The sequence below is a fragment of the Sturnus vulgaris genome, chromosome 30 (assembly GCF_052056855.1).
Source record: "Sturnus vulgaris isolate bStuVul1 chromosome 30, bStuVul1.hap1, whole genome shotgun sequence".
In the NCBI taxonomy this organism is placed as follows: domain Eukaryota; kingdom Metazoa; phylum Chordata; class Aves; order Passeriformes; family Sturnidae; genus Sturnus; species Sturnus vulgaris.
The window spans coordinates 2344580-2356407 of NC_142272.1; the positions used below are offsets into that span (position 1 = coordinate 2344580).

The following is an 11828-nucleotide window of genomic DNA, read 5'->3' on the forward strand; positions in this document are numbered from 1 at the left end:
TCATCCCTTGGACACCTCCAGGGATGGGGACTCATCAGTCACCTTCTGTCCTCCAGGAACTTCTGAGACATTTAAACCTTTCTGTTAACACCTAAAATGAAAAGCTGAAATGGAAAAGTTGATTTGGTTAAAAGTGGGATATTCCAAACCAAATCATTGTGGTGTGACTGGGGACTTCCCAGTTTGACTCTGTAATGAATTCACCATGGATAAAGCAAAAATCCCACTCCTGCCTTGTCAGCAAAGGAGGCAGATTTACTCCTGAGATTTCTTTATCTCTCTCACAGTCCCAGGTGATTCATCCCCAGATCTCTGCTCGTTCTCTGCATATTTCACTGGTTGTAGAGTGAGAGCAATTGGGATCACCATGACCAGGATTCATCCTCCAACTCCTCTGCTGCCAGAACCCCAAATCTCTGCACTCCCCAGATTCTGAGATTGTTAAAGCCAAACCTAAGGCATAAACGTCCTCCTCTCGTGTCCCTCTTGCCTCCTTCTGACATACTCCACCACCATCATCTCCACAGAAGCCAAAGAGGGTTCTTCTTCCAATAAATCTGATCCAATTTTTGCTGTTGCTGTTGATTCAAAGGCTGGACAAGTTTGGTTTTCCCTTTACTGCTAATCCTGAGCTAAAAGGCTTCAAAAACTCCTCATTCAATGCTTAAGTGCAGAGGTTCAGCATCTTTATCTTATTCCAGGTCAGGAGAGAAGGAAGGGGTAGAGAGGCCAGGGAAAGAGCCTGTCTGGTGGCAGACTTAGGAAAATATTCCTTATCTTGGATTCCTTATCCAGACTGGATGGAAGAAATGTCTCCTTGAGCCTGCCTGGTTTTGTTTGGCTTGTGGTGGTTGGTGTCAGCTCTTGACATAAAAAACATTTTGGTAACTCTTACACACGGGGAATAATGAGCAAGTGGAAAAGCTTAAATGACAGCCTTGGCTGGGAGAACATTTCCTTGTTCCATTCATTGGGGTTAATTACCAGCTCCACCATTTACTGGGATGGGTGTTCTTCCTGCTGTGGTTGTGCTGCTGTTCCTGCCTTGTGCTGCGGGGACACGCTGTGGCCAGGACTTTTGAGAGATGATTTTCTGGGAGATGATTTTGGGAGATGATTTTCTGGGAGATTACTTTCTCTCTGTTCCTGTCAGAGTCCCACCTCTTCCTCCTCTTCCTCCATTCCAGTCTTGGTGCTTTCAGTGCAGAGAGATGATATAGGAGAAGAATCCCACTGAATGATTTTAAAGCCCCCCCCCCCATTCCAGGCTGCTCCAAGCCCTGTCCAACCTGGCCTTGGAACTTCCAGGACGGGGCAGCCACAGCTTCTCTCAGCAATCTGTGCCAGGCCCAACCCTCACCTTTCTAGTCTACAAATTAAGCTCAGCTTAGGTGGGTTGATGCCATCAATCTCTCCTATTTTAAAGATGGATTTAATGGCACAATTGTCCCAGCCTGTTCAGGATGGTTGAACTGGAAGATGCTTGTTAGGGAGGGTGGGGAGGTGCCTAATGCATGAACAGTCTCCCCTCTCCTCATGCTGCTTTTCTGGCAGCACACATTTGGTTTTTGAAGGGGGAACCCCTCCATGTGTCCCCTGGAAGATGGAAGAGACCTGGGCTGTGCCACTCAGCCTGGATGGCTTTGCTTCTTCCCATTCTCTTCTTCATCCCCTCAACCATGATAGGCTTTGGTTTGGTGTCCTGGGTTTGGTTGGGATGATGTTAATTTTATTCAATTAGTCAACCAAACCCAAGACATTTAATAGAAGAAAATTCCTAAAATGATATTTCTAATTTTTTTTTTTGCTAGAAGAACTTCATGAAGACATTGCTCCTGTATCAAAATGGTTTCTTTGATTATTTTTAATTGATAGAAATTCCAGTTCCTCAACTTATGAGTGTTTGTACCTGTTGCTATTGGAAAGAACGGGGAAAAACACTCCTTAAGACTAAAAAGGAAATAAAAATAATAAAGGCAAAACCATCCCCAAGATAAAAATACAAAATAAATATTGCGAAGACAGGTAGCAATGCCTTGCCAGGAGAAGATTTTGAGATTGTTTTACAGCTTTAATGAATGGTTTGAAAACCATTTGAGATTAACCTTTTCCCTTTGCTCCTGTGAAAAAAATTTTAAGACCTGTAGCCAGAGAGAGAAAAATAAATGCAGCCTTCATTTCCCTCTTTGGTTTGTTAATATTATAGCTCAGAAGATTTGGGTGTTGGCTCCAGGAGGAGGAAAGGAGCTGCCCTTATTTTGGGTGAGGCAGGATCCTCTCCCTTTCTTCTCTCTATTATTCAGGCCAGTAAAAGTTCATTATTCCTCTGAAATTAGACAGTCACCTCCTGCTTCCTCAGCCAGGAATGGGAAGAGTCACCCTTGGTAATGCTCAGAATATTTCAGGCTCCTGTCTGAGCTCAGCCCAAGGCCCCACAGGGACAGCCCAGGCTCGAGTCCTCTCTCACCTGGGGCTGCCTCAGTGTTTGACTTTAAAGGTCGTGGGGGGAAGCTCTGGAAATGCTGGGCCTTGCCAGGCCCCCGCCCCGCTGAGCTGGGAATGCCAAGCAAAGTCAGTTCCTGCTTTTCCAGGCCATAAAGGCAGAGAAGGTGGGGGAAGAGCAATGGGTCAGGTCAGCCAGGTGAGGACCAAAGCCCAGCTCCAAAGCAGGGCTTCCTCCCCCTCCTCTTCCTCAAGAAACCATCTTTTTAGCAAAACACAAGAGAAAGTGACCTCGGCACAAAGCCAAGCTGAATCACTCCTGGTATGGATTGTGAAGGGATGGCCAGGCCTCCTCACAGACACCAGACCCAAATTTGGAGCTGCAGGGTTTCCTGGACGCTTGGCCAAGGCTGAGTGACCTCCGGACACCACGCAAGGAATCCGTGATGTTCACACAATTAACAGAAGCTGCCTGATGTGAGGGACTCCTATTTCCAAATTCCATTTGTAAGTTGCGAACGAAGCAAGCTCAGATGCAGAATTCCCTGCTGAGTGGGCTCCATCCCACCTACTTGGAGCTGGTTAAAAATGAAACTGCTGAACTGGGATTCCTCGTTGGAGAGAGGGCACAGGTGGAGGACAAGCGTCCACCTCACCCCAGCAGGGTCTGACACTGACACGCAGTTGGTCAGAGCTGGATGATGCATTTCCCACTCTCAGCATAGAAAGGACATCCCCTGCCCTTCCCCAAAGGTGCTGATCGTCCTCCCCGCCTTGCCCTTTAATTGTTCCCTTTTCTCAGGTTGCAATTAGAATTTTGGCCTGTGAGAGTGGGGAGATTACTGGGGCTGCATGACCTGTAATTCTTCCTGGGCTGGAGACAGGAAGAAATTCCCTGTGATAATAACGTCTGCAAGTCTGGCGAGGAGAGGCAGGGAGGATTCCTGGGAACTTGCAGGCGCCTGGCATGGGACACCCATGTTTGGGATAATCCCCCTGCCTGGGGCTGCCTCCAGAGCCAGGACAGATCCAATGGTCCAGACAGCCTCAAGCTCAATGCATTTCATACTAAATTAGGCACCTATGTTTGGCCAGATGAATCACCCTGTGGAAATATCATTTTTTTCATGAAATAACCCCCCAGCAACTCTGCTGAGCTCAATATGGGAGACTCCAATACCGAGGCAAAGTCAATCCCACCCCATTATGGCCAAGAGATCTCACTGCCTTTTAAGTCACACCATTCAAATAACACTTTGTCATCATCACCAAAGCCACTAAAGCCAAGGTTTTGTGTCTGAAGCAGGACTCTGGTCCCACAGCCCAGATCACCTCTGAGCCCAGAACGGCCGTGCTGAATTCATCTTCATTCAACTGTTCTGACATGAAAGGATCAAACAAATGCATTGTTTGGATGTTGCAACAGGCTGGAAAACACCACCGTGTAGTGCTTGGGATTATTTTGGAGGTTTCTGGAAACCTTTGACATCAATTGTTAATTGGTCTATAAAATATCTTACATGATATGCTATGAGGAGATAAATAAACCAGAGTAACCCCCAGTGACACCTGAGCCCACCATGTCCCAAACTGCCTACAGAGTATCCAAAGGTCTCTTTGGTTCTCACTTCTCCCCAGAGTATTTTTTCACCTAATTTGTAATTTCTTTAAATATTGTCAACAGAAAAATTGGGAGACAAAAGATGTCCTTTCAAAGCAGTTTATTGAGGACACAGTGAGAAACTGGGAAGTTTGAGCAGTCAATGGAAACAGCTCCATTCATGCTGTCCAAGGTGTCAACGTGGACGATTTATGCACTAGTACCTTCCCTTGGCATTTTGGGGGATGGAAAAGGAAAGGGAGTGATCTCTTCTAAAAATCAGCACGCCTTGAGCCAGCCACCCCAACATGCAGAAGCAAATGAAAGTACTACATGTTCATCCATAAGCAAATTCCACACGCAAACAAACAAACAAACAAACAAACAAAAAAAAAAAAAAAAGCTGATGCCTGTGGAGTAACTAGCAGGTGCTTTGAAAATTGCCTTGTTTCAGATTTAAGCATAAATTTGCAGCACAGGGTTTTCTTGGAGCAAAAAAAGATAGGATAAAAATAAAGGGACTCTGCTCTTTGCAGCATCTCCTGGGAAAGTTAAGCTGTTAAATCCTCACTCTCTTTTCTGAAATGCTTTGGGAGGAGCTGGAACAAAAAAGAGGGATCTTGGAGTGGGGAATATTGTTAATTAATCTGCTCGTTATGGGAAAAGACAGAAGGGGAAGCAGCGCAACAAACAAACCCTTAAAGCTGTGATAACTTTAAGTGAGGATTTAGAAATCACACTGTGCTGAGCACCTGCAGAAGTTTCTAGAGGGATATTTAGGCTTGGGGACTCTGAAAACACAGTTTGGGAGGATAAATCTGGGGCCAACAAATGTGGGAAAGGGTTTGGTGACAAATGTTGCTGCTAACGGGCAGAGGAATCAGTCAGCCTGCCTGCTCTGGGCACAGGGCTGGCGTGTCTGAGCGCCGCTGTCCGCGAGCTCCGCGGCCCTATGGCACCACACAGGGGTCTCTGACAACCCCAAAATTCCCCACCACGCCGTTGTTGCATGCCACCACCTCAGGGCTGCCGGACACAACGACGGGGGGCCCTGCCAGCTGCCGGATGACGCAGCCCTGGTTCCCAAAGCTGAGCACCCCTCCGGCCTGGCAGGGCCCCATCCTGGCATTCAGGGCCCCGCTGCCAGCGCTGACCACGGTGCGGGCTGGGTACCCCCCGCTGCGGGAGCTGAACCCCCCGGCTTTGCAGCTGACCCCTGCAGCCTGGCAGAACACCTCTGGGATGCACTGCTTGGCCACGGAGCTGAGGACTCTCTTGGGGTGGATGCCGGCGCTGCGGGAGCTGAAGCCGCCGCTCTGGGAGCTGTGCCTCCCGGCCCGCCGGCCCAGCGAGCCGTAGCCACACGCGGCCCCGTTGACCATCACCCCGCAGTCATCGGGGATGTTGTAGCCGCTGCTGACCACAGCTGCAACAGAGCCCGTGGGAGTCGGCAGTTAGAGAGGAAAACTGGAAGACTTTCACAAAGCAGGTTGTTTCTTGAGTGACAGAACCAACCAAACCTGATTTCCTCCAGATTTGTCCGACACGTCTGAGGCCCTGTTCCTTCCTGCTCCTCCCCGTTCCAACACATCCCCTCATGGATCCTCCCCCTTCCCATGTTGCTGGTGCCTCCCAGGTTCAGTACATATCCCATGTCTCCAGGACATCTACTTTCCAGAACTGGAGAAGGGAAGCAGAGGGACCTGGGGCAAACAGATAATGCTGCCCCCAAAGGAATCTTTCCTAAAACAAAAAATCTTCATGGCTGAAAATGTGCAGTTACTTACACACGCTCACAGGGTTCCCCACACATATCCTGTGGGGAGAAAAGAGAAATGCACGTTACTCACAACTTCCAGCCACAATCCAGACCACTTAGTCCCTTGTAACATGCCCCGCTATCCCTAGGACAGGAACTGTTTTTGCTGGCACCCATGTGGCCTCCATGGCCTCTAAGCATCCCTCCAGGTCCAGTTTTTGTGAGCCTGGGGAGATCTTGGAGCTGTAGAATTCACTTGGGTGCAGGAGCTGCCATGGCCTCAGATACACAGGAGGGAAAAGTGTCACCCACCTGCTCTCTTCACCCTCCAGCAGAGTCTTGTAGGTGGCAATCTCGATGTCCAGGGCCAGCTTGACATTGAGCAGCTCCTGATAGTCCCGCAGCATGCAGGCCAGCTCGTCCTTGGCCTTTTGCAGAGCATTCTGCAGTTCAACATGCTTTTCCCGAGCATCTTTGAGGGCACAATCCCCACGCTGCTCAACATCACAAATGGAGGTTTGCAGGCAGGAGACCTGTCAGGGGAGGACAACAGTGCAGGTGTCTGCAAAGCTTCTTATCCTAGTTGTTGGACACTCTGGGTTTGGATAAATCTACTCTTCCAATTGCAAACAGGGAAAACCCACCAACATCCCATCCCTCTCCACCCACTTTTCACTTTCCAGCCAGGGCCTAGAGCAGTTTTCAAGACTTCTCAAGATCAATGCATCACCTTGCCCTTTGGTTGAGCTGTCCTACTTCTCTGGAAACATCTCCTACCTGCTTCTTGATGCTCTCCAGCTCACACTGCAGCTTCTGGATCATCCGGGTCAGCTCTGAAATCTCACACTTGTTGCTCTGCAGATCATGGCAGTATTTCCCTCTCTTATCCTGCAACTCCTGAAACTGGAACCAAGAAACAAGACAATCATCACTTTTGGCCTGTGACTTTGCCAGGCACAGACCCAGCTGGCCTCTTGCTCACCCTGGTCTGGTAGAAAGCATCGACTTCTTCTTTGCTCTTCTGGGCGATCTCCTGGTACCAGCACTCCACGTTCTTGATGATGCTTTCCATGTCCAGGTCTCGGTTGTTGTCCATCTTGACGATGACCGAGGTGTCGCAGAGCTGACGATCCACCTGGGCCCTTTCCTGTGGGTTTGGAAGGGCTTAGTCAGCTCTTTTCACCTCTCAGGCTCTGCAGGGAGGGAAAGACTGGGACCCAGAGTGGCTGAGGGATAGAACAAGTCAAGAAATGCCCCTCGGGATGGCTCAGCAGAAAATCCTGCGGCGGCATGAGTTGCCACCTGTTACTGCTGACCTACGTGCTGACCTGCAGCAATTCTGTCCACATCAAGGGCAAGGAATTGGAGTGACTTAACCCTTGGTATCCTCTCATCTCCTGCTGCCTGAGTGATTTAATGACAGGACTGAGCTGGGAGTTGCTTCAGCTCTAATCAGGCAGCTGCAATCTGGAGGAACAAGCCGAACGCATCTTGTCTCCAGGGTAGAGTTAGGACTCAGTCAGTTCCTACCTGGAGCTGCATGAAGGAAGGGGGAGCCACCCTATCTGCAGCATAATCATGTTAATTTTATATCAACCTTGTACTTCCAGGCTTTTAATTATTCAGGGCTTTGTATGAGACGCATCCCAGAGGAGTTTCAAGCAGTAGAAATTTGGAGCACCTGAAGGATGAGAGAGGACCACCAAAGTCCAGGGATGTACCAGAGGAACTCACCTCCTCAAACACACATTTCAGCAGCTCCAGCTGCCTCCTTAACAGATCTACCTTCACCTCCAGCTCCTCCTTGTTCAGGAAGATGCAGTCTGCATCCTGCAAGAGGAGAGATACACACATTCTAGCCCAAACCTGGCTGTAAATGTTGGAGAAACAGACAGAGGAAACACCAACAAGACATAAATGTGTCTCAACAAGATTTCAAGAGAAAAAAGGTGTGAGAGGGTGAGTCAGGATATCCCGGTGCCTCCTGCAGGAAAACAAAACCATTCTAACACGACTTACAGGAATTAGTTGATTTATCACTTAGGACGCAGCTACAAACCCACAATTGACTAATGAGTATTTAAACACAATTTTTTAATATTCTTCAAATGATTCCTGCTTTTCTGATGTCCAAGAATAAAGGATGTGGAGAGACAGCCAGAAATAACCTGGTGTTCTGGTGTGACCTGTCCTGCTCTGTCCCCCTCCCACACTTCAGGAATGTTTTTGAGGCAACAAAACTGGTGCTGTAGTGCTGATGATGCAAACTTTGAGGAGACATTATTTTTACTTTCTACTTGCCTCTTTTCCCAACCCTGTGCCTCTTTCTATGTCTCCCTCCAACTCATCTTAACACTTTTGTGGGGTTTTTTAAATAATTAACTATTTCAGCCATGTTTTGCCCCAAATAAACTGACTACAGGTATAATGGTTCATGTCGTTTGAGCTTCTCACCTTTTTGAGTGCCACAAACTCATTCTCCACAGTTGTGCGCCTGTTGATTTCCTCTTCATACCTGTTGGAATAGGAGGAGAAAAGGGCTGAGGAAAGAAAAATGCTCAGATATTCAGACATCGACCATCAGGTATAAATGACAATAACCTCAGGTATAAGTGACAATAACCACCAGGTATAAATGACAGTAACCACCAGGTATAAATTACAACTCTGTCTTGCTGGGACTGCCATCAGGCACTACCAGATCAGTGTCTGGAGACCAATATTAAACCATCCCAAGATCAGAAGCTTCTTCATGAGCAACAACAACATTACCAATGCAAAGAGCTTGCCAGTGAGACAGAAGAATGTGGCATTCCTAGAGGGGACATGCCACAAGTCTGGAAGAAGTTGCCCAAGATGAACCAGAAAAGCAAAATGCCACCAACTAGAGGAGCCCAGAAGGTCCTTACTTGCACTTGAACTCCTCCACCAGCTGGCTTGTGGCACATTCTTCACTGCCCAGTTTCTGCTTTTCACACAGCAAACAGTCCAGGCGCTTCCGCAGGTCACAGATATAATTCTCAAAGTAGAGTTCCAGGTTTTTCCCTTTTTTTGGCAGCACGTATTGCTGCAGGAGGCCCCACTTGGTCTCCAGCACTTTGTTCTGCTGTTCCAGGAATCGGACCTGAAGGCAAAAGAAAGTAATTCTTCAACTAAAGAGATGAGGACAGGGACTCAACACCTGCTTAACTCTCTGCTCTTAACCACAGGCACAGGAATGGGATTTTCAGGAAGTGAGAGATGATATGGCATCATGATCTGAAAGTTATTTGCCCTTACTAAGAAATCTTTATGCCACGAGTCTGAATAATTTAAAAATCTAGAATTCAGACATCTAAATTATTTAGAAATCTAAATGTCATATCTACACTATTCAAAAAGAGTCCCATGTCTACATTATTTAGAAATCCAGGAGCCTGGTTTCTAAATCTGCATTTTTTAACAAGTATTAGGAACAAAACTCCTCCAGATGGTTCTTCTGATGTATTTTAGGAGAAAATTGAATCCCCAGATAGTGAAAGTGCTTTGTCTCTGTTTTTTTTTTTTTTTTTTTTTTTACAAAGGGATCCTTGGGTGACAGATCGGATTTGATCTCAAACCTTTACATGTCTAGATCAAGATTAACCACTTTTGCCTTCAGGAAGGTTTTTGGAACTGTTGCTATATTTAAAGTCAAAGAGAGGAGGGAGTTATTGGAATTATTTAACATAAGACAGAAAGATGAACCTGTCAGGGCTGTAACTGAGCTGCAGCAAGAAATCCAATTTGAACTGAGACTGTCCAAGAAGAGACACCTACAAGAAAGTCCAGTGCAACCATGGCCATGGTTCAAAGGCCATGGAATGCCAGAACAGGGCTGAAATGACCCCCATTAAAAAGATCTGTCTGGACCAACATGCTCTTAAAAATATTAGTAGTTATTAAAAATTATTAGAATTATCTTAAAAATCTCTATGGAAAGCTGGACCCAGCTCGGGGATTCATGGCAGAGCTGGACTGGGGCTTTGGAGAAGGTCGATTGATGCCTGGGACAAGATGGGTTTGGGAAGGGTTTGGTCAGGTTTTGTTTTCCTCGAGGGAGAGCAATTCTGGAGCAGGTCTGGACTCACCTTATCGATGAAACAGGCGAACTGCGTGTTGAGGGTCTTGATCTGCTCCTTCTCCTGGCAGCGTATCTCATGTTCCAAAGGGTCCACCCCGACGCAGAGGGGCTTCAGCAGCCGCTCGTCGATGCAGATCCCTTGGATGCCGTCGGTCTTGCGCTCGGGGTATCCCCGCACGATGCTGTATCCCCGGGGGCCGCACAGGCCAACCCTTCCTCCTCCAACGTTCCCGTAGCCCATGCCTCCGAACCCCATCTCCCCAAGGCAGCCGGTGCCGCAGGCCCCGTTGACATAGGAGATCCTCCTGCTGCCGCCCAGGTTGCAGACGCTCCTGCTGCTGTAGGCGCCGGCTCCGCACCGCACGGGCTGGCTGGCAGACGCGGCGTAGCTGCGACCACAGATCTCCGAGGCTGAACTGAAGCCTCTTCGTCCCAGGACAGATCTCACCGTCGGTGCCTGCCTGCTCATCGTGGCTTGTTTGAAGGTAGAATAGCAAAGCTATGGGGCTGCTCTGGTGCAGGATAGGAGCAGAGATCCCACTGGAGCGACGCGGGGATGCTGTCCCTTATATATATTTTGGGAAGCTGGCCTTGATAGGATCAGGACGTTAATTTAAGTACTTAAGGGTTTGGTTTGCCTGGAAGCAATAAATGCTCCTCAAAATGCAAACCAGCCTGGCAAATAGTAACTACTGAGGAAATAAAAAGGAATCTAAAAGTGCTCTGTTTGCAAGTTACCTTCGAATACATTACGGTTTGAAGTACTCCCCTAACTTAGTGCTAATTATAGTTTAGGAACATTTTTGAAGGAACTCTTTGTGATTTGTTTGCAGTGTGTCGTTTGGGGTTTTGTGTCTCATAGGGCTGTGTATGATGGGATGTTTTGCGGACTTGCACTTTGTGGGGGTAATTTCACAATTTTGGGTGCGGAAAAGTAACTCAAAAGAAAAATAAAAGAAGAAAGTCAACTGTAGAACAACAAACACTGTGGATGTTGTGTCATAATGGATCATTTCTGTATCTAAAATACCAGTAAATTCATGAGTTTAAGGTCTGGATTTGTATGCAAGCACTCAAAATATCTCCCAGTTACATGCACAGAATCACAGAATTCTGGGAATTCTGGGAATGTGCAGAATCCTGGGAATGTGCAGTGTTTCATTAGGACCTTCCCTGAGACACCAGTGAAGCAGATCAGGTTTCATCCAGGTTTCATCTGTGACATATTTCTATTTGCTCACAGATATATATTCTGTGCCATCAGTGCCAGTTTTTTTTCTAGAATTATGCTGCAAATTCATATTTGTGACAGTTCTTTGGCTTTCACTATTCCGGAGCTTCTCCCAAGGCTGGGTGTCAGAGCGCTGTCAGATTCACCTCCTGGAAGTCTCTACGGGGAACAAAAAAGGAACAATAGTCTGTTCCAGTTTGGTGAGATCCACCACACTCACCAAGTGACAGCTGAATTTGGGTGACTTTGCCAGACCTGTCCTTCAGACTCCACAGGGAGACAGCTCCAAGGCAAGGAGTCCCCGGGGCTGTGCTCAGGGGAATGGGGGTAATTTACTCTCCATAGGGGCTGGGCTTTGCACCAACAGAGGAAGTCTTAATCAGTGAATTAGGTTGGACACCAGGGAAGGCTCTGACTCACACCAGGACCATGAATCCTTCTTTTTCCTAATCACCAGCCCAAGGAGGTGAGGCAGGAAACCTCTCAAGGCCTTCTCCAAACTGGCGCTTGGAAAGTCAAAACATAAGGGCTCTTTCAGCTCTTTGCAGATGAAGTGTTTGGGAGAAAAGGACATTATAGTTCAAACAACTGAACACCCTTGCTCCTTCCTTTCGAAAGGAGCAATGCTTGGAGGAATATCCATATTATACAATGGGATGGCAGCTGGAGATACCCAGGTTCTGTGTTCCCTCAT

The 11828-nt window shown here is 47.5% G+C and overlaps 1 protein-coding gene across 1 annotated transcript; it reads right to left on the reverse strand.

Annotated features, from left to right (window-relative positions):
• Nucleotides 1-4992: 4992 nt before the first annotated feature.
• On the reverse strand, nt 4993-10372 carry LOC106863503 (keratin, type II cytoskeletal 73-like). Its single transcript, XM_014892977.2, has 9 exons — nt 9911-10372; nt 8711-8925; nt 8256-8316; nt 7536-7631; nt 6784-6948; nt 6579-6704; nt 6114-6334; nt 5830-5858; nt 4993-5468 (listed from the first exon to the last, which is right to left on the reverse strand). Exons 1-9 carry the CDS (start codon nt 10370-10372, stop codon nt 4993-4995), a joined length of 1851 nt encoding a protein of 616 aa, XP_014748463.2.
• Between the last annotated feature and the right edge of the window lie 1456 nt (nt 10373-11828).